This window comes from Leuciscus leuciscus (assembly GCF_965113295.1).
Source record: "Leuciscus leuciscus genome assembly, chromosome: 7".
Lineage (NCBI taxonomy): Eukaryota > Metazoa > Chordata > Actinopteri > Cypriniformes > Leuciscidae > Leuciscus > Leuciscus leuciscus.
In genome coordinates this window covers 31,215,139-31,238,514 of record NC_138731.1, presented here as the reverse complement: position 1 = coordinate 31,238,514, position 23,376 = coordinate 31,215,139, and the positions used below count along the sequence as shown (strand labels likewise).

At 38.0% G+C, this 23,376-nt stretch overlaps 1 protein-coding gene across 4 annotated transcripts; it reads left to right on the top strand.

Moving 5' to 3' along the window:
• tmtc4 (transmembrane O-mannosyltransferase targeting cadherins 4) lies at positions 1 to 16,245 on the top strand. Of its 4 annotated transcripts, none has more exons than XM_082176548.1 (18): positions 1 to 210; positions 577 to 772; positions 1,274 to 1,389; positions 1,905 to 2,121; positions 2,837 to 2,921; positions 3,987 to 4,081; positions 4,232 to 4,324; positions 4,402 to 4,563; positions 5,445 to 5,647; positions 7,857 to 8,031; positions 8,175 to 8,306; positions 8,602 to 8,681; positions 8,851 to 8,958; positions 9,059 to 9,200; positions 11,759 to 11,873; positions 15,501 to 15,613; positions 15,727 to 15,796; positions 16,018 to 16,245. In XM_082176548.1, exons 2-18 carry the CDS (start codon positions 611 to 613, stop codon positions 16,164 to 16,166), a joined length of 2,217 nt encoding a protein of 738 aa, XP_082032674.1. In that variant the 5' UTR covers positions 1 to 210; positions 577 to 610; the 3' UTR covers positions 16,167 to 16,245. The 4 variants fall into 4 exon arrangements, with proteins under 4 accessions (XP_082032674.1, XP_082032673.1, XP_082032672.1 ...); XM_082176547.1 differs by having other exon boundaries at positions 1 to 461; XM_082176546.1 differs by having other exon boundaries at positions 1 to 461; positions 573 to 772.
• Positions 16,246 to 23,376: the final 7,131 nt, after the last annotated feature.

The following is a 23,376-nucleotide window of genomic DNA, read 5'->3' as shown; positions in this document are numbered from 1 at the left end:
TTCTTCTCCGCGCGCTAGCAGGAAGTACAGCGAGAGAGGCTCATTCAGGGATCAGCCATCGTCTAGCCACGTATTAAGCATTTATTTTCACATTCGTGGGGTTTCGCGATATGTGCATCGTATTTATGTGACACAGGTGATTTAAATCCTGTATTGCTCGTCTCCTACAGATTGCACATCGTCTTCTTCGGCGGGCAGACATTTATTGACGTCAGTGCACGTTTATACTATTAATATTTGTGAATCATGTTTTGACGATTGTCATTCGCGCGCGAGCAGAATATATGTGTAGAAAACGTAGAAAGTGTGAATGGTTTAGTATCCTTTGCTCGCCGTGACAGCCGGTTGCTATGCATTGCATGCATCTGTGTGTATACAACCATGCAGCAGCAGCATAGCATGCAACTGTGCTGAGATGTCACACTGCCTTTTCTAACAGATCTCTTTAGTGTATACAGTAGGTATGTTTCCAGTCTGTTCACCCTTCTCGTGAAATGTTTTGATTTTGGAAGTCTTTTTTGGGGTGTTGGTTTGCTATTTTAACCTCCAACCTGATTTCTTTGTTCTGCAAGACAGTGGTGGGTCAGAATGAACAGAAACCTCATGAAAGATGGTGCTTTCTGAGCCTTACTGGGATCATCACATCCCCCTGCCAAAACTGGGACCCTTGCACTCCAGGCTGGTCACTGCCTTTGTTGCCCTGATCTGTTTCATAAACAGCCATGATGGGGACTTTGTCTTTGATGATTCAGAAGCCATCATCAATAACAAGGTATTAACCCCTCCCTAAACCCTGGTTACTTAAATATTTATTCAGATGTTTATTATGAAAGGAATAGTTTACCTAAAAATCTAAATTCTGATATCGTTTATTTGCCCTCATGTTGTTCCAAACCCAATTCATTTTGAGTTGACAATGGATGATGACCAAGTATTGGCCATTAATTTTCATTGTATGAAAAAGCAGCTTTGACATTCTGTTTTGAGTAATTTAATTTTTACATTTTGGGGAAAGCCCCCCTTTTTGTTCAATTGTGATCTCAACATACATATATTTGCAGACTTTTACATTGTACATTCTCAACCGATTTCTCCTGAATAGTCTTAAGTTTTGTTGATTGGCTATTATCTCAAGTCTATTGGATTGCAATATTTTGGGTGCATACATCTAATTCTTTTGTAATATTTGCATAATATTTATGCAAAATATTTAAAGAAATTATTATGTAAGTATTTTTGTATGGCAAGCCATTGTGATTTCTACACTTTTTAGGATTTGAATCCTGGCACTCCTCTGAGCAACATCTGGAAAAATGACTTTTGGGGAAGTAACTTAAGTAGCAACTCCAGTCACAAATCCTACCGGCCGCTGACTGTCCTGACCTTCAGGTACGTTACCACAAAGACAAAAGTGTCTTTCAATTACTGCTGTGTGACTGATGATTAACACAAGGTAATAGGCCAATTTTCTTATAGTGAATATTGTCAAACCTCTTTGCATGCATTAGATGTGTGGACTTGTAATTTTATTCTCAGTGGGAAATCAAAAGAGGTCCCTCGAGTGCTTCTTCACCAAACGCCACAATAATTGACATTAAAATTGGATGCATATATTGCTTTTTTTTCAAACTCATTTCAGAATTGTCTTTGGCATTTGACTGCTTACTGTGAGGAAACTATATAGGGGGCGTAATTCATGTCCTGCATGCTGCTAATGAGAATGACATCGTTTTGCATCAGTAATGGCCCGTTATCCCAACTCAACCATAAAAGTTAGTCTATAATGCTGCTATGTCTGTATGCCATCATATCTCTGCTTGTTTGTGTTTCAGAAATACAAAACTTTTGTGATCACAGTAGTCAAAGTTGGTTTTAATTATTCTGGATATTATTTATTTTCCCAGGATCAACTACCTCTTGGCCGGTGGATTGCATCCAATCGGCTTCCACACGCTCAACGTTGCCCTCCACTGTGTTATTTCTATGTTAATGATCGATGTGTTTGCAATATTAATTGGCGGCCTGGATCACGATGGAAGAGGGGTGACACTCAATCTCTCTCCGAAAGCTTCCTTCTTGGCTGCGCTCTTCTTTGCTGCACATCCAGTTCACACGGAAAGTGTAAGTAGAGTGGGAAGACTTGATTCAGCAGGCTGTCTCTGCCCGGTAAACAATCTTTGTCTACAATGCTTCATATCACAATGTTCATTGATGTTGCATGAAATATACATTACAAGGCCTATGGAGAAGAAAGCTTCACGCAGCTGGTGTGCATCACATAGGTGGGCTCTACAGTCAGCCGTGGCTATTAACAGTTACCGAACGCTCGCTCTGGCCTGCCACGGATGCGTCCGAGCACGGCAGAGACTGGAGATGCTCCGGTATCTGCTCTTTAATCAGGTTCAGAAAGACCGGCCCTGGACCTGGAGGGGGTGAGGTTCAGAAAGACCACTGACTTAGGGCCTACGGGATGTATCAAAGAAGGTGGCCCCAGGACTCCAGCCAGGGCCGACTGCAGTTCTGTAATGAGTGCTGCCTCCTGCCTCCACCGTTAATTTGGCACTGCCAGAAATACAGGCAATTTCACAGACGAAAGGATGGCGAAGGATGTTTTTATGCTGCCCATTTTTGTCTTTAATGTACAAGCAGGATTTCATTAGTTTAGGTGTAGATGTAGAATGCGTAGATGCTATTAAAACGAATGCCCTCGGGGTGGATTTCACAGCCGTGACCTGCTTGATGACGGATGATGCTTGATGTAACAATGTCCTTTAGCTCTCTGAAGTATATAGTTGATCTTATGAATAATCTTTTTTGTTGGCTCTTTGTCTTGTAGGTGGCTGGCATTGTTGGCAGAGCAGATTTGTTGTGTGCCCTCTTTTTTCAACTCTCTTTTCTGGTTTACTGCAGAGCGTTTCAAGGTCAGTTGATAAACTAAAGCACTAGTCTTTGTTACAGTTATTATGGCAATTTTATTATGTTAAATTACAGCAATAAAATTTAAAAGGAATAATTATTATGTTTTTTTTTATTCGGTCATCATTTACTCTGCTGTTCTAAACTTTATTGCATCTGTGGAACATCGTCCTTCGGATGTGGCGTTAAACCAAGGTCCTGTGGTCATTAAAAATCCCAGGATGTCCTTCGAAAAAAGAGTAGGGGTTTAACCCCGTCATCCTGGCCAAATTTGCCCTTTGGCCTCTGTCCATCATCATGGCCTCCTATTCATCCCCATATATACTGATTGGCTTCATCAGTCTGTCTCCTCTCCACCAATAAGGTGGTGTTTGTGGCTGTTCTGGTGCACCATGGCTGCCGTCGCATCATCCAGGTGGATGATGCACATTGGTGGTGGTTAAGGAGATTTCCCCATTATATGTAATGCACTTTGAGTGCTGAGAAAAGCTCTATATAAATGTAATGAATAAAAGGAGAAATTTCGAAAATTGCACTGGTTGCTCTTTTCTATGAAGTTGGTCTCTGATTTTGACTTCAGGTTTTCAGGATTCAAAAAAGACACATAAAAGCATCACAAAAGTAGTCCATTTAACTTGTGTACTGTATTGTAAGTCTTCTGATGTCTTGTGTTTGATTTTTGTGGACTAAAATTAAGTCATTTTTCAATGACAATTTAACCACTTCAAAAAGATCATTGGGATCATACATGTTTTGTGAACTTGATCCACTGAGAAAAGATCAGAGTTATTTGTTCATGAACTCTATATACCTCTTTAAGGATACTTTTATAGTGCTTTTATGTGCTATTTGAAGACTTAAAGCATAATTCCTCATTCATTGTAATTGTATAAAAAAGAAAGCAAGTCATACAAGTTTGAACAGTGGAGAAATAAGGACTTCATTTACATTTTTGGGTGAATTAATCCTTTAATTTACAGACATTGCATGTTGGAATATTGCTGAAAATATCTCTTTCTTTGTACCAAGCATACTGTTTCATTTAGTTGCTCTTGAATTTTTCTCTGTAGGTGGTGATAGAAAGTTCTCTGTGTTGTGGATATTTGGCAGCATTCTTCTTTGTGCAGTTGCCATGCTGTGCAAGGAGCAAGGCATTACGGTTTTGGTGAGTGAAAATGTATACATTTGAGATCTGCAGATCAAATACAATATATGGTATTAGCATACAAATATTAGATAATCCCACATCTATTTTTACAATACATATCCTTGATCATCTATAAAATATTCTTGTTCTTTTCTTCCGTGTCTGAAGGGAGTGAATGCTGCTTATGATATTCTCATGGTCTGTAATCTGAACATATATGAACTCGCTCACCGGCTGCTGTCCAGGAGAAAATCAGCTGATGTAAGTGTCTTACTCTCAGTCACTCTTTAGACCCAAACAAACTTTGGATTGATATATACTTTCTCTTTTACACCTAGGTTGGTGGGTTAGTGCAGAGCGGTTTGCTTATGAGGTTGGCTCTTCTCTTTCTTGGTGGTTCCTTTCTTTTGTATGCAAGATGGAGGATCATGGGAACTGGGCCTCCATCTTTCACTGAGGTGGATAACCCAGCGTCCTTTGCTGAAAATATTATCTTAAGGGTAAGCAGTCCTTTCAGTTTGGGTTTTTGAACAGCACTTTTGATTGGGCTGCACGATATTGAAGAAAAATTCGATAACTCTTTAAATAATGCGATACGATAATGTTATTAAACAACAGAAACTGAATAATCAAATGTAAAAATAAAACACTGCTTAGTCTTCACTGTATGAATTAAATACAGTATATACTGATGCCTATTAAAGCTGCTGTCACTTTAAGAGCTGCATGGATCCAAGATATTGTTACGTGTGCTTTCTCAACTTTTTACTCCACTTAAGACATAAATGACTTGTTTACGTGAATACTCACAAAGTTTGGCAATTTGCATAATTTTTATGTTTTTGGCCATATAAGCTGCGGAAGAGAACTGAAATCGTGATTATGTGCTGTCCTAGTGACTACTTTCCGTACACAGTACTTCGCTTTATTGCGCCTAATAACATTAAGCATGTCACATGTATCTATGTCTAGTCTATTTACTGCTGTCTGTGTCAACCTAAAACTTTTCATAATCTTTTAAAATATCATAAGCCATTTGCAATGTTCCGATAATTTCTATATATTATGCAGCCCTATCTTTTTAGGTTGTTTTTGATAATATGCTTGTGATACTGTTAATATGTATTTTTACTATACATTTTATATCAATGTATTTTTGTAGTTAAAAATTGTATTTAGAAGAAAAAAGGACTTGTTTACATGACACTGTTTTCACTGTATATATATATGTATATTAATAATTATAAAATAATTAGTAATATAATAATCATTTTAAAATGTATTCATAAACTGTACTCTTTAATATAACTTCTTAGTCATTTTTCCCCATGCAGACTGTGTTTTCACATGTTCCTCTTCTCTGCTCTCCTTCTCTCTTCAGATTGTGAACTATAATTACTACTACTCCTTGAATGCCTGGCTGCTGCTGTGTCCCTGGTGGTTGTGTTTTGATTGGTCAATGGGCTGTGTGCCTCTGATTAAATCAGCCACTGATTGGAGGATTGTCTGGCCTCTTGTGCTATGGTGCTGTCTGATGGGCTTGGTAAGCCAAGCTCTGTGCTCACAGGACAGCAATAAAAGAAGGTAAGCACTGTATCAAAACAAGACATGCTTTGTGTAGGGATGATTTGAAGAAGACAGCCTAGTTGTTGTTACCTGAACATTTATTTCTATACAGTTGTCATACTGTAATACTACTTTTAAGACTTATTTTAATGGATAGATCATGTATTACTTGTATCATTTAAATCCAATCCTGTCTTCTTAGTTTTTTCCCCCCTGAAACACAAAATACAAAAATACTCCTTATTCAAATTCTCCTTATGGAAAAGTAATGGCAACTAAAATTATTGGCAACTATTTCTTCTATGTTTAATACATTTGGGCTGTGATAATCACATATTTGTCTTAAAATATTGCATCAATATATGTATTTTAATTATATCAATATAAACACTACAGTTTAAAGGTTTGGGGACAGTAAGATGTCTTAAATGTTTTATAATGTTTTCTTATACTCTCCAAGGCTGAATTTATTTGAGCAAAAATACAGTAAAATCAGTATTGTAAAATATCAGTACAATTTATAATGCTACTATTTTTATTCATTTGGCACATGATCCTTCAGAAATCATTCTAATATTTTAATTTGGTGTTTAAGAAACATGTCTTATTATCAATGTAGCCCTGCAATACACAATAAAGTTATCAACCAACAAAATTAATCCAGCTTATCAAGCAGTTTTTGCACCTCAGTTCTCTTTGCTGTATGACAAAAAAACAAAAAAAAGGAGTATTCATCCTGAAATATAAACAAACACCCAGCATTTCAGGAAATGTGAGGTCCTTGGAGGCACAGAATTTTAAAGTATTTGTTTTGTTGGGTACCAGGGCATTAGGGGTGGCACGGTACATGAAAAAACATCCGAACCGTTCGGTTCGCTTGTCTCGGTTCGGTGCGTGTGTGCGTCGCGCGGTTCGCACGGTTCGACGCATGCGCAATGTAGCCTTGTGCCCGTGCTACTGCTAATACAATGCTAAATCATAAATCAGACAAATGTAGAATAACATTACAATGTCCAGCAATCGATTTAAATAGTACACTGGGTTTACTTAGACATTTAATGAGATCAACTCCACTAGGCTAGGCTATATGTTGTTTTTTTCACGTGAATAAATAGGCTACATAGATCGACTGTTCCACGTACCGGTATGTACTTTAATGGTCCAGTGGCAGAACTTGCCAAGCGTGTCAAAGGTTCTGAGTTCTAATCTGCACTCGTATATATTTTTCTTTTTCATCAAAACCGATTATGTTTATCAGCGGTTGTATATCAAGCAGGGACAGATTTGTATGAATTTTGTTTTGTGATTTCATCGGAACGAATAGAGTAGCCTAGAGTCTCCTCAACGGACTGAAGCGCGCGTCTGAGTGAAGAATGTGCGGCCGCTGCGGTGTGTGCGCGAGCCACGAGAACACTGTATCAGCGCCACTGATCGCAACGGCAACGAGCACTTTGATCACTTGATTAAAAAAAACACATTTCAGCGCTAGATTGCTTCTTATTTAACAAACGAACGAAACGAATACTTTGCTAGTTAACTGGAAATGTTTTATTTATTTGTATTGGTACATCCGTGCTGGGACATAATATCAACCCTGGCAAAAAGTGGTGACAAATAACTGTCCGACACAGCCCACGGGAAATGAGAAGCTGCGTTTTGCAAACACACCCCATTTATGAAATAAATTAATTAATAATTAGATAATTCAGCTATATATCATATGCTGAAGTAAATTTTTGGAGTGTTAAAGATTAAAAGAAAAAACAACAACAAGAACCGTACAGAACCGAAAACCGTGACCCTAAAACCGTGATACGAACCGAACCGTGGGTTTTGTGAACCGTGCCACCCCTACAGGGCATTGTGGAATTTCAGGAAATGATCAAGCTGATGCTGCGACTAAGGAAGCTTGATCTTCAGAGCTCAAAAAATGCCCAAATCCACCTTCAGAACTCAAACATATCATAAACACTTATATCCGCAAGAAATGGCAAGCTGAATGGCATCAGTGTATAACAAACAAACTTTACAAAATCAATTCTGTTGTTGGTGTAAAACATTGTGTCCAATTAGAAAATTGCTGGGATTATATTACCTACACATGCTGTCGAATAGGGCACTCCAGACTAACTCATGTTTCTGTTAATGGGTGAAGATCCAAATGAACAGCATTTATTTGAAAACGTCTTTACTGTCACTCTTGATCAATTTAATGTCTTCTGTTTAGGACTCTGACGTTTGGCTTGGTACTGCTGGTCATTCCATTCTTGCCAGCCAGTAATCTGTTCTTCAGGGTGGGGTTTGTGATAGCAGAGCGGGTGCTGTACCTCTCCTCAGCGGGCTACTGCCTCATTCTTGCCTACGCTGTGGGCTACTGTTGCTGCCACTGGAGGAAACACAAGGTATGTGACCTGTTCTACTTCCTGTTCAACCTGTTCAATTTCCCACTTATCACCTCCTAATATTCACCATCAGACCATAATTCACTGTAACTAATGTTCCGTTGAGTTTGTGTTCACGTCTCGTGTCTGTGGGATGACCGCAGAGGCTGCTGAGAGCGGCCACGTTGACGCTGCTGTGTGTGAACGTGGCTCGCTCTGCACAGCGCAGTCAGCAGTGGAGGTCTGAACAGAGTCTCTTCACCAGCGCCCTGTCTGTCTGCCCGCTCAACGCCAAGGTGAGACTGCACACCTTCCCCTTCATACTGCAGTTTAACTCCACTCCATTGGTGAAATCCATTATGGTAACTTCAGCTTACCCATCAACACCCAAAATGCCTTGAGGAAGAGACTGAACTGAACCTGTAATAAGTGTTCTGTGAGTCAGTCTGGATTTGAAGCATCAGCTAAAAAAAATTAAAAAATATAAAAAATTAAAAAATATATTTGTTCTCAATTGTATTCAGTCCAGTTTTGCACACCAGTGAGTTCATTAGCTTGATGAGCTCTCTAACTTTCTCCTTCCTTGCACAGGTGCATTATAATGTTGGCAAAAGCCTTGCTGACAGAGGCAACCAGAGTGCTGCTGTCAAGTACTACAGGGAGGCAGTGAGGTAAAAAAAAAAAAAAGAAGAAAAAAAAAGATCATGATTGCATCATATTCGGTTTGGCAAACACTCAAATCTTTCCACTTTCAACAGTGCAGTGTAGTGTCTATTATGCGACATATAAATTAGTTCACCTTATTTCCATATATGCTTTTTCTGTTTGTTGTTGGTACAGATTACACCCCAAGTACGTTCATGCTATGAACAATCTTGGCAATATATTAAAGGAAAGAAACGAGTTAAGGGAAGCCGAAGAGCTCCTGTCAGCTGCGGTTTACATCCAGTGAGTAAAGATTTTGAGTTCAAATATATCAGTGCTGTTGTTATGAAGCCTTAATTCATCCTTGTAAATCATTCTGCTGTGTTTCTTTGATTTGGTTTAGGCCTGATTTTGCTGCAGCTTGGATGAATTTGGGTATTGTTCAGAACAGTCTGAAAAAGTTTGACAAGGCTGAACAGAGCTATCGGAATGCCATTCGATTCAGGAAAAAGTACCCAGACTGTTATTATAATTTGGGACGTCTGGTAAGCGATTTGTTTTCTCTGTAATTTGCATACAGCCTTCAATGCATTTAAAGCATGTTTTCTTTCTTATTATAGACATTTCCCCATATTCCTCATAAACATCAATTTCATTAATCTGAACAGCATGTATTTGTATTATGTCTAGTGTGCTTTTGGTCCTTAGCTATTATATTCACTCTTCCTGTATGAGTACAAACCAACATGGTGCAATTTATTATCAATTATGGCAAGAAATTGGCTATTCCGCTCTAAATATTGCCAATTTGATGTGTAATGACATGCTATTTTTGTGTTAATGAAGATTTGCTTCCTGTACTCTATGAATTATCAACTTCAGAGCAGTTTTATCTAGGGGTGTAACGATACACTCATGTCACAATTCGATACAATACTATTGTGATATTTCAAGCTAGAATAAAGGAGAGGTTTTAATTATTATATTTACTTTATTATTATTATTAAAATAATCATATTATTATTATTATTATTTTATAATTATCAGGACCCACAATTATTCCCCCCATTGCATTATTATACATTATATTCAACATTATATATAGTAGTTTAATGGAGTAATGTCAATGAAATACCGTAAACTTGTACGCAGTAATCGCACTTCCAATGCAGGCATTTGTTGGATCTCTTGCACAGACTTTCCCGGAGCTTGCTATGTCCCACTTCTCCTGCTATTAATGCACAATACATATAAGAATAAACCATCAAAAACGTTTTGAATAATCATAATACTAAAACTAAATGTGAGATGGTGATTAAAATGATGTTTGTGCTTTCACTTTGAGGAGTGTTGTTTAGTGTATGGTTTTTATTAGGTTATTTTGTCATTGAACATCGGAGTCTGATGCCCCTCCCCCTCCGCTATGTAATTAAAGTTGTAACAGTCACAGTTGAGTGCATGAAGTGTTCAACATTCCACACTTCGCTTTTTCCGTTAAAGGGATACACTTTTTTTGGAAATAGGCTCATTTTACAACTCCCCCAGAGTTAAACAGTTGAGTCTTACCGTTTTCGAATCCATTCAGCCGATCCCCGGGACTGGCGGTACCACTTTTAACATAGATCATTGAATCGGACAGGACCATTAGCATCTCTCTCCGAAACTTTGCTGCCGTACCATGGGTGCAGCAGGCGTAATGATATGACGCAGCGCCTGAAAAAAGTCCCCTGCTCGGTAACTTCCAACGTGACCGGGACTAGGTTTGTCTAACCTATTAGACCTATTTTCAGGCGCTGCGTCATATCATTACGCCTGCTGCACCCATGGTACGGCAGCAAAGTTTCTTGATTATTACGCAGGAATGAGAGTATAGTTCCTAGCCATATCAGCCTAGAAAATCGCAACTTTACATTTTCCGTCGGTCTTAGTACACGATGTAACTACAGAAGAGTCAAGTTTTAAATAGGAAAAATATCGAAACTCTTTGGTCATTTTTTGAGAGAGATGCTAATGGTCCTGTCCGATTCAATGATCTATGCTAAGCTATGCTAAAAGTGGTACCGCCAGACCTGGAGATCGGCTGAATGGATTCGAAAACGGTAAAACTCAACTGTTTAACTCTGGGGGAGTTGTAAAATGAGCCTATTTCCAAAAAAAGTGGAGTATCCCTTTAATTTAATTAAATTTTTTGGGGGGATATTTCAGTGTGAATACACTACTTGCGCTATTTATACTTAAAAACGTCATAGAATAGTGCATAAGTACGTGAATTGGGACGCACTTATAGTATTTGATAAACCGTAGGCGAAAAGTCCCCGGATGACCTACTACTTTCGGCGAGATTTTGAAGTGCGCATTAAATAGACACTTTACTATCCCATGAAACCACTAGAGGGGATTTATTAATTGAAGTTAAGCGACACAACTGACGCTGGTAGGGCTCATGATGACAGCATGATGGATGTAGTTTGTCCGGATTACATTCATACTATATAGAACATACTTTTTTTAATGGTTGTGAAGTAAGTTCAAATTCTAATGTAGTACCTACTCGGATTGTATGCGATTTCGGCTGCACCGTTGGATTTGGATTAGACCACTCGATTGATTATTTTTACGATGCCATTATGATTTTTTTTGGTAGATCTTTTAAGTTTTAGAGGAATGGACTTTAAATGGAGGGACAGAAATATCTCAGGTTTCATAAAAAAAATCTTCATTTGTGCTTGGAAGTTAAACGAAAATTGTATAGGTTTGAAACAACATGGGGGTGAGTACATGATGACATAGTCTACATTTTTGGGTGGATTACTTTATAAATACAGTAAACTGAGACTCTATCACAAATCATATCGTTTACATCAACAATACATGTCGTCGCGTTTTCACATCTCGATATAACGATGTATTGTTACACCCTTAGTTTTATCAAAGGTGTGGACTAGTGGTTTATCAACACGCTTCAGAGTCGTGTTGAGCTTTGTTGCCACCTAAATCGTTTCATTGCCCTTTCCTCCCTTTTTTCCTCCTAGAATAAAATTATTTTAAAAATGACAGTGTAAAGCATAAGACTTTTTTGGGTGCTTGTTTGTTTTATATCTAGTATGCAGACCTGAACCGCAGCATTGACGCGCTAAATGCCTGGAGGAACGCAACCATGCTGAAGCCTGACCACAGCCTGGCCTGGAACAACATGGTCATACTGTTGGACAACACTGGTAAGGTGGAGTTGGAATTTATTGGGTTTGATTAAAAGGTCAGTTCATCCTGTCACAAAAAGGGGAAATTAGTATACTTGTTGCTGATGTACAACATGTAGTCTGGAATACTTGATTCTGATTGGTCTGTTGCTGCATTCCATGGTCAATTATTTTCTATAATGACTGCTAATTATTTAATTATACATTGTCCCTACATAGCAACATAGTGTCTTATATTACTCTGCAGTCTCTTTCTTCTCACATATTAAGGGACTGTTTACACCTGGCCACTTCATGCGTTTTCTGTGATCGGATAGCTATCCGATCGTGAAAAGACCAGGTGTAAATGCCCTCCGAAACTGGGCCGGTCTGGGCCGCATTCCGGACGAAACTGGACAAGTGTAAATGCATCTGGTTGTTGAAACCACATATGTAAATTTTACTCCTCCCAAAAATGCTAAAAAATAAACGTGTGAGAGCGTGTTATAGGCTATATGTAATGTTATAGCCAAATATGACGACGCTACTGCAACACGCATCACCGCAGATGAGCAGCTGAGCATCTATTCATTAAGCCAACGTGCAAACTATCGCAAATCAAAGTGAAAGTAAGTTGCAGACTCTTAACAGTTAACACACAATCATCATCATTAAAAGTAAAGAAACAAAATGATCTTACCAAGGCTGTTGCCGCTCTGTCTTTGATTTAAAATTTTTAGCTGATGATCAATAAAATGCAGCTCATATTTGTTGCTTTCGGTGACGTGCACTCCATTGAATCTGCATATAGCGCGGGAATTGAAGATCGTATTTATATCCGTTTTGCAAAAACACATTTATGTGACCATGTGTAAATGGAAACGTTTTGATAAATCAGATAGCTATCCGATCTGAGAAAACGCATGAAGTGGCCAGGTGTAAACAGCCCCTAAAATAATTTTAAATTTATTTAAATATTTCATGTTTATTTGTTTGTTTAATTGGTGTATATATGTGCGATAGTGAGCCTTACATTGGGGTCCTTATCGGAGTTCAGTTTGTAGTTTAACAATGCAGTATAGATTCGTATTGTTAAGTACAGACAGGGCCAGTCATGTATGTATAAGCTGAGTGAATGTTCTCATTAAACGTGACCTTGACCCTGCCCTTGGGGGTAAACAGATGATCTTGGCTTCCTCCCAATTCTTCCCGCCTTGTCGTTTTCGTCTGGTGTGTCCCAAGTATAGCCGTGGCTCATAGCTGTGTGTGTGATAGAAGGAGAGAGAGAGGTGTGAACTTCCATTCTGCAGATGCTGAGCGTCAGGTGCACGCTGCCACATGGGGCCATGCTGCATAATTAGTTCACCCTTTACAACAATTAACTCCTGCACCCCATCTTCACCCCCTCTTCTCGTCACAGACCCTACACGGATACCTTAGCAACTTAGTTTCTATTAGAATTGTCCAGTAACATTTTAATGTTTTGTCTTTGTTTGATATAATTAGCATATAGTTGGGCAAGTTAAACATACTTTGGGATGTGTTACAATTTACAGTCAGAACCATAACTTTAAACAAAAATAGAATTCAGAATAATAAATGTTTAACTCAAACAGTAGAAATGTACGGTAGTTAAAAATAATCACGTCGTCAGTTCAGAAGAACTGATTCACAGAAACGAATCAAACTTACCACTTTTGGCATTTTTCGATTCATGAAAGTTTTGAAACTAGTCTAATGACAGTCTTTGGAAAAAGTAATCGTCAATTAAGAAACATGAAAATGTTATTTACTTTGTTTCTTGAATTTGTATCACCAACAAAAATGATTACAGATATATTTTGAATTTTGTTTATTGACCAGCCCTAATAAAAAAATAAAAATAATAATAATCATATATATATATATATATATATATACCAAGTAACTTCACACCAAGTTAAATGAACTATATATATATATATATATATATATATATATATATTAGTTCATTTAACCATATTGATATGCATATATTTCTGTGCCTGTGTTTTTATTATAATGAAGGAACAATTTCCCCAAAATTTGTCGTTTTGACGAGATATTACAGGATTAACAGAGGATGTCTTTTCCGGGAAATGCCAGCATAAGAACCCAACATGATTAGACCGGAAGAGCAAGAATCAACAATGCTTGAAATTTATGTATTAAAAGCCTTGTGTGTTGTTTTAAAGCCACTCTTCCCTGCCGTGTGGAGAATGGCGCGATTCCCTGACAGAAGCCGTTTATTCAAACGCGTCTCCCAGGCAGGTTGGCCCTCCCTGGAGATTCTTGGCACGGCCCATTTTCCTTGCCAAAAAAACAACAAAAAAACAACCTGGCACCAGCATCTTCACCCTCTGCATTTTCCAGTCCCAATTGATCCCCAAACCCCTCCCAAAAATAAGTCAATTATTGCAACCAGGAAATTGGAGTTTTCTCCTGCTATTGTTTCCTTGTAAGATTAAACTGAAAAAGTATCAAGAAAGTGTGCGAACATAAAACATGAGTCATATTTAGGTTTCAACAGTGAGGAATAATCCTCAGCAGCTCATGAATTTGTTAAGGGCCAGCCAGTGAGAGAAGATCTATCTGAGCCTGTGGTCAGAGGGAGTTTTGACATCCAGATCAATAAGTCAGTAGCCCTTGTGTTGCCCTCTAATTAGGAAGCTAAAAGAATCAGCCATGTGTGGAGTGGAAAAACTCTCTTCTGGAGGCTGCTGACACACCAGAGCAATCCGCTCTGCAAAGTCAACAGAAATTACAGAAGGACGGTATACAATTCTCTATTTGTGACATTTTGAACTATATATATAAAAATGTAATCAATTTTCTCCTTCATAATTCCTTAGGTTTTTAATTGGCCAATTTTATTGCTGTAAATGGTTTAATACACAACAAACGCTTTTTTTGTGTGAAAGAGATTCAAAAGTCTGGCACTAAACACTAATTAAATGTTCTTTATTTTAAATGGCTAGATTTTTACATTTTATAAAGAAAATGGTTTACCTGTGCAAAAATCCATACTAGGCTGTTCCAAATTATAGCCAGAGCATGATGTGCAACTGCTAAGGCATTCTATGTGATCTTAGCACGTTGCTAGGGTTCTGAGTGGTTGCTAGGTGGTTACTTACACTATGTAAGTTAGTAGTCACTGAAATTCTGGTCCCTAGATATTGCTTGGGTTCGTCCTTCAGTGTAACAGACGCTATGCATGATTCTGCCTTTAGCCTTGGTGGCCGCAGCAACTTCTGGTTTCACAGTTTATGAAAATTAAGATTACATTTTCTCACAAAGAACTGTCGCAAAACAGGTCGAAGCAATATTTATATTATCTACCTTCATGCTAAAGGTATTTAAAGCATCTGAAGTTCATTACTAAGAAGTTGTTTTAATATAATATACTAAAATGTTATATATAATATGATTGTTAGTTATTAGAAATATGGGAGAATACTATACAAGAAGCTCATGTAGCGCTGAGGTTTAAGCAAAATACGTAAGCATTTTGTATGTCCATTATTTATTTATTTATTTTCTCCCCCATTTTATCACCAACCAAAAATCATTATGCCTAATCTTTTGGAAAAGTAAATGCCCAGTGGGTTAAGCAAGGTAACTATTTAATGTTTTGTCTTTTCATTAAAGGTAATCTGGCTCAGGCTGAGCTGATTGGAAAGGAAGCATTAAAGATATTGCCAAAAGATCACACCATCATGTTCTCCCTCGCCAATGTCCTTGGGAAACAGGAAAAATACAAGGTTAATACAAACTTTTTTCAGTGTAGTGTTGCTTCCTCTGTGAAAATGTTACTCAAACTATTTATTTGATACAGAAGGAACTTTATAATAACCAATGTTCCTTTTACTCCCAGGAGTCGGAAGGATTCTTTCTTAACGCTCTGAAGATCAACCCAAACGTTGCCAGTTGCCATGGTAATCTTGGTAAGTCTCTCAGGATCCCGCTGGCACTTCAGTATTGTCACAAAAACAGTTGTGCAAGTTTTGACTCCTGCAATGTTACACGATACAGGGATAAATCGGTGCGATTGAATCAATAAACAAAGCGAAGTGGCTATGATTCGTCTCCCATTCACTGGGGACCGATGCTGAGTTACTGTACAGTCCCTTGATTTAAGTGACAGGTCTTTTTTGTGTTCCTGCAGCTGTTCTTTATCACCGTTGGGGGAAACTAGACTTGGCAAAGCGGCACTATGAACTGTCTCTTCGACTGGATCCCAGCGCCCCAGGGACCAAGGAAAACTACAACATGCTGAAACGCAAAATAGAACAGAGGCAAAGGACTATTGGATAACACTGTTTTTGATAACTGCATGCCACAGAAGTCTTTGTACGGTCTCTACATAACTAAATAAATTAATTCATCTAATTAATGTTTACTTTTGTCTATTATGAATATTCCCACCTCACATGGTTGCTTCAATTCTGGCCACAGTATAGTCTTTTTAAGGTCAAGACTACGGTTTCTTAACCGGCTCAAATGAGTTTGTCACGTGTAACTGTAGTCTCAAGACATATGGAACATATCCACTATCTTGACTTTCATCTTTGACCTCATGTTATGTCAGCTGGGCCTCTATTTATTAGTCTGTTACACTTTGTAATTGCAAAGTATGTTACTCTTGGCTATTCACCAAGAACATACCCCACTGTGGACATTGCAACAAATTGCGTTTTAAAATGTTGAGTTACCATGTGTCGCACAAACCGCTATGGTTTTTGTTAGCATGTTTGTTTACATGCCTTCCGTGGTATCTGACATAGGTGTCTCGAGGACTGGATCATGGCCTATTGTTCCTCCGAGTCCTCTGTAGTTAATGTCGGAAAGGTGTTTTGCGAGTCGCTGTTCTGATGTGCCGAGGCCGGGGCCGTAGGGTCACCCGAAGTAGGAAGCCGGCAGCCATGACAGCAAAGAAAACAGTGAAGCTCAGAATGGGGGCTTCAAAGGAGATGGAACGCAGTCCCTAGGGGCATCTCACACATGCTGGCTGCTCTTGAAAGTTAGTGAGCTGAGCGAGGGCTGACCTCGAGACAACTTCAGTCAACAAGTCTCCTTCTTAGTTTAAAGTGCATCGTGCTTTTATTTTTTCACCTGCTTCCTCTAGCCAACGGGACACTTTTGAAGACCAAGGATCGCAAAGATGATGCTGCTAAGATGACAGGGTTGTTGGTTCTAACGATACCATCCTTAGATCTGAAATATCAGACTGCAGATATAATATATAGACAAAGGTATTACTAGAATCACTCTTTTGAACAACAAAAAAAGCTTTGAATTATTGTGGTAACCACTGTCTGTCTGAATTTTCATGCTATTCTTCTACTTCCCTTCACACTGCTGAAATTGAACCAACAAGGGTGGACCGGTGTCTTTCCACCTTTGCTTGAATTTCACACATGTTGTACCCGCAATATTTTCATAGTGTTGCATAGAAGGATTACTGTGTCCAGTTCTGTTTTTACACATTACTGAGTTTAAAAGTGTGGAATCCATTGGATCTCTGCCTAGCCTTTCTCAGAGAAAGTGAACAGTTGTACTAAAATGCATGGATAGGAGGTCCATTGGTTCTTGAAAAATACAGCAAGTTAACAACAACAACAAAAAACACAGGGCTATACAGTATGTGAAAAACTGTATGCATTTGAATATTTTTGGATTATGGAGGTTCGATAAAGGATGATCAAAGTGCAGGTATTCCAGGGACAAAGGAACCTGTACAGTAATGATTATTTTCAATACATGGTGTTATATCAAGTGTAGTTACATAATTCACAAGCTGGAGAGACAAATTAATGTGGCAGAGAACATCTACTTGTCAAGTTTACCTTGAAGGTCAGGGCCACTTTAATGTAAAGTCACCAAGGCTGCATTTATTTGATCACAAATTCTATAAAAACTGTAATACTGTTTTCTATTTGAATGTGTTTTAAAATGCAATTTATTCCTGTGTTGGCAAAGCTGAATTTTCAGCGTCATTACTCCAGTCTTCAGTGTCACATGTTCCTTCAGAAATCATTCCAGTATGTTGATTTGGTACTCAAGAAACTTTTCTTGTTATCAATGTAGAAAACAGCTGTGCTGCTTGATTTATATATATATATATATATATATATATATATATATATATATTTTTTTTTATTTTTATTTATTTTTTTATAACCTATAAAACAAAATTTAGGTGAAAAATCGAGAGCAGAACAGTATCTTTGATTCTCTCTTGCAATGCACTTATGAAGCGTGTTAATTTTAACCTAAACTCAAAAGTATGTGGTGTATGCTACTATGTTGCTAAAGGAATATCACAGCATGACAATTCATTCATTAATTGCTGATCTGAGGTGCTTTATAAAATGGCTCTAGTAGCCTATGATATGGACTAAATTAGATATTTTCCATGTTTCCATCTATCTACCATTATGAACCAATTTCAGTTGAGACCCCCTCTCCAGTTCAAACCAGAAACAATCAGGCTAAGCTTCGTCGGTTCCACACCAGCAGTTCTATGAGTTGTCTGTGACTGTGATCCTTTGAATCCAAGAGTCTGCAGAGAGAAAACAAGTAAAATCCTTTTTTTTTTTTTTCTTTTTTTTTTTTTTTTTTTTACAGTCAGTGACCTGAGGTTTATTTAAGCTTCAGCACTTTGGCTAGCTCGTAGTAGTGTAGCACTTGACACGTGCCGCTTTGTGAACGCCGCTTGGCCCCACTGCATGTTTAGATGAACAAGCCCTGAATCACATTTTACAGCTCAGAGCTCCTCTGACAGACTGCTAATCAATCTGACAGGATGTTGTCAATGTTGCTCTTCTAACATGCTCCCTGGCCCACCCTGCAGTCCTTTAAACAAAACTAATGGGTTGTGATGTCGGCTCTCCGACTTCCAGTCTAATTGATGTACATTTTGCAGATCTTCCCAGAACGGTAGCCGCCATCCGGCACGGTACATCCGCTCCTCTGACACCGGGTCAGGATTCACGCATACGTGTGATTATTAGGATGGCACTCATTAGGGAGCATCTTGCCTGACACTGTCGTTGCCCCGCTCTGAGGAGCATTCCACGAATTACTGCGATACACTGCCCAGCATTTTAAAAAGGACTGATTGTCACACGCGATGCCGCCGCCACCACCAGTCCCTGCGTCCACCTCTGCCCTACTGTGATTAATTGTTCGCGATGGGGAAGTAGAGGCCATCGATGCCAGCTGCTGGTCTGTGTTTGTTGAATTAATATCATGGACATTTTCTGCCAACACTGCCCTGTCATTCACAAGTCCTTGAGACATGAAACAAGTTTAGACGCATGCTTGGGTGTATTTTTTATGTGATTTGATTCAGTTAAAACCAATTAAATGTTGAAAAAATATATTTTTTAAGCATTTTAATAGAAATATTTGTTTAAAATATGTGCCAAGTTTTTAGAAAGTCTTTTTTCAACCATAACTAGTATTGCCTTGTCATAAAAAGGTTAAAATATCTGATATTTTAAGAGACTTCTTGACCTTGACATGCAGTCATGTGGGTCTGCAGGGCCCTTTAGTTTCCTTTTTTTTTTTTATGTTCAAAATAAAACAAATAGCCCCCAAACTATCTAAATGGCTAAAAACAAAACAAACAAAAAAACAGACTGAAATAGTATTTTCTAGAAAAACAAACTTTTGACTTAAGCATTTTTTCTAAAATATTTTTTACTAAGAAATAATAATCAAAGTTTCTATATTTTTTGGGAGCCTAAGCTCCCAAATATCTAAATCAATTTTAATACAGAATTTAGGTATATTCAAGTAACTATGTATGATTGCATTTGATGTATTTCTAGATAAATACACACAAAAAAAAAAAAAAAAAAAGGATCAGAAATTGTTAGTAAATTTCATACTTTTCTTACAACTTTGAAAAATACTTTTTTACAGTGAGATAGAACAAAAAAAAAGAGGGTCGTGATCTAGTTGACAACTTAATACCATAAAACCAGTATAAAAGCCAGTCTGGTTGTTTAAAATAAAAAAAGTCTTTCCCTCAGGGAGGCGAATGAATATTTTTAAGGGAGCCCTCTCAGCTGTTTTGCACAACAAAATGAGATGCTCTGGATCTTACTGAAAAAAAAAATGGTGCACTGAGATGGAAATTTATTAACTGGCACCAGTTAATGTGTGCATTATTCATTTCTGGTAAGCATGAAAAATGATTTAAAGAGGTTTGAAATTGCAGCTGCAAAGGCTGACTGCACCGAGCCAAACTTGTTCATTTGATCCTTTAGAGGTGCAGAGGGGTGTGATCTGCTCTCTGGACAGGGTTTACAGTAACAGCTGTGCTCCTCTCACAAGGGGGCGGCCACTCGGCCGGGCGGTGGGCCGCTCTGAACAGATGGAAAAATACATCAGAGCTCTCTCACTGTTATTAAAAACACAATATCCTCTGCTTTTTAGGCTTTAAGGCGGGTGGGGGTGAATAGGGCGGGACGGGATCGAATGGAATGGCTGTTGGGTAATTTCTTATCATCTTGTTTTCCAGAAATCAGAGAAAGGTATTTGTCTCATGTCAGTCGCGGAGGGCTTCTTGCGTTCTTTGTGTCTGTGTGTTTTTCTTGGTCTCTCTCTCAGCACCACCCCTCTTTAGCTCAGCGAGGGCAGCGAGGAGGAAACGGTGCCAGTGGCATATGGCTTGCCACTGCGCTAAACATCCATACTACAGACAGGTCCATCAGTCACAGCTCTGGCCGTGTGAGAGGAGAGTATGGGTGCCTGATAGATGGTGTTTAGAGCTTACCTGCTGTTACGACATCACCACTGAAACACTGGGCTCCCCCCAAAAGCCCACGCCGACACTGGAAACCGCAAAGCGTGAAATACCACGTCTGGAAGTGCCTACCGAGTCGGCCGAGTTACAACAAATAATAGATAAGCTATTTAAACCCACAGTTAGGGACCCTGGGTCAGAGCCGCGCACATGCCAATTAATACGCAACATCTGCCATAGAGGGAATGTATATGAGTTCGATTCTGGTAATTTCAGGCCAAATGTTTTCGTTGCAAGAGAGGGCACCAAATTGGTTGGAAGATTGGGTCAAATTGGACCATTCTTCTCAAAGCCTTTCCCTATTCTATATGTGGAAAGGTTTGTCTTTGTTCCTACTTGGGCCCGGTGTTTTTCTGCCAAATTTAACAGAAGGCTCTGAGGGTAAAGGGGGTCCACCCCACTATTACCTTCTGCTGCTGAGCAGCTACCCAGCAAAGACAATCGCTCAGAACCCTGCTGCCTGCACCACAAAGTGAAAATCCTTTAATTGGACCTTTATTTTCTTCCATCTTATACATTCTCTGTCAGAGTTGCTGGATCATAAGCATTTAGACTTTCAAGCTTAAAGTAGAATTCTTTTTCTCCATATATAACATTATGTAAAAAAATTTGCTAATGCAAATGTTTTATTTTTTTATTATTCAAAATTCACTTTTAATAGTAAAACATAACATTTATTTAATGTTTTAAGGAATGTATTCATTATGACACTTTTTAATTAATGAAATACTAGATCTATATCAATGAAACTATACTTGGTTTGTATAAAAAAGAGAAAATGAGAAAAAAAAAAATCAGGCTACAGAGAATTAATAAAGGCCAACAAAATATTACTACTACTTTCTACTAAACAAGTCTGCAATTCCAGAACTGAACACTGGGGGCAGTGCTGTCCAAGAAACTACTTGCACTATCTCTTCTAAAAAAAAGAAAAAGAAAAAAAAGCCAAAACCTCTCTCACAAAAAAGATCTCTTCTGTGAAATAAGATGTCTTGCTACTTATTAAAACAAGCCAGCAAACAAATATCTACAAAAATCAAAAAATTAGACAAATTTCTGAAATGCTTTTTAAAATGTCTATGTCTAAAAAAAAAAATAAAAAAAAATAGCCTATCAGAATATGTATTTATTTGAAATAACTGGTTAGGCAAGGACGAAAAAAATAATAATGTTTATCTGTCTGTCTAAAAATCAGAATGACCACCCAAACTGCGAAACTCAATCAAACAATTAGACAATATTATTTTATAAAAAATGTAATGACATGAAATAATAATAATACAAATAATGCTACTACTACTAATAATAAAACAATCAAAATCTTGTATTCTGTTCAAAATCATTAACAAACGACACTGACTGAAAACTTTCATGAGCATATCGAAAAGGAAGAGTACAAGGGGAGGAAGTGTTAAATAATTAACACATATCTAAACAAATAAACAGTCCAACTGGAGCCAAGGAGGCCCTGTTTTCTGTGTTAATGCACTATTTGATTCCCAAACATTTAAATGGGTCTAATTAATGTCTCACTCACTGTGTTCTTATTACTAAAAAGGCTAATTATGCAGATGGATAACATCAGAGCCAGAGCATTTACATGTAAAATCAGAAAGCCATTTACTAAATGAGCATTCTTTCCATCTGTTGGTGGAATATTATAATTCTGTGCCTCTGCATGTTTGAAGATATAACATGAAATGATATTTCTGGAATGAGCTCTGAATTCTGAAGTATTCCAATTTGAATTCATAATGTTAGATAATATAACATAGTAGGGGTACAATTAGTGCTCACATTACCTTACATCCAACACTATATATATATATATAATCATACTTTATTCACATATTTCATTCATATACATCACTAAATATTTTTTTACAAAAATAAAATAATTAAAAGCCTACCATTTCAATCCAGTCTTAATTGCTTTGCTTTATTTGCTTAAATGTGTTCAGTCATTTGTTCTTCATAACCCTGTGAAAGAGTTACATGTTTATTTCTCTGTTCACTTCACTGGCTAATCTCTTCATTAATAAGTCATAATTGCAGGCATTAGATAACCACAACAGATTCCCCTCCGACTGAATGCTAAGCATTGCTAGCCAAGCGCTTAACTACTTCATATCTGCCCCTGTTCCACCCGGTGGAATCCATAGATTGTAAATTAGGTCTGATGATATACTCCACACGGCCTGGGCCCCTGCGTCAGGGCAGGGAGAGGCCACGGGCCACATTGTCCTCTTGACTCTCCGTGCACCCTTTGTTTTTTTCTTTTCTCTCAACAAAGCAATCAAGTGGCATATCGCACATGACAGGATGTAAAATACATTCATTTGCATGAATTTAGAGACTGCTTTGACTTTGCTTTATGTGTGTGACTGACCGACGACTCCATAAAATTCACTTTAGCAGCGGGGGTTCCGAGACCTCGCTAAATACTACGGCAATACTCCTGTCAACAGCCTGTCAATCATCAGAGGGCAAATGAGGCTGATTCGAGCTGCAATCATATAGAAACGGAAAGGCATTTTAATAACAATGATTAAAAGCTGAACCAATATAAATAAGAAAATAAGTTAAATGTTAAGAGTGTGAATAAACATTCAAAACACATTACAATGTTCACATTACATGAAAGAGTATAAAAGAGTTAATGATGGGTGGTCTCAGGGATAAGTCATGGACCAGATAAATTACTCAATC

What these genes read in the sequence shown, in the direction of transcription:
- tmtc4 (XM_082176548.1), top strand. Translation starts at nt 611, where the DNA reads ATGGTGCTTTCTGAGCCTTACTGGGATCATCACATCCCCCTGCCAAAA. An exon ending in CTGAAAATATTATCTTAAGG is followed by an intron (nt 4,564 to 5,444) that starts GTAAGCAGTCCT and finishes TTCTCTCTTCAG; the next exon opens with ATTGTGAACTATAATTACTA. An exon ending in ATTATAATTTGGGACGTCTG is followed by an intron (nt 9,201 to 11,758) that starts GTAAGCGATTTG and finishes TTTTATATCTAG; the next exon opens with TATGCAGACCTGAACCGCAG.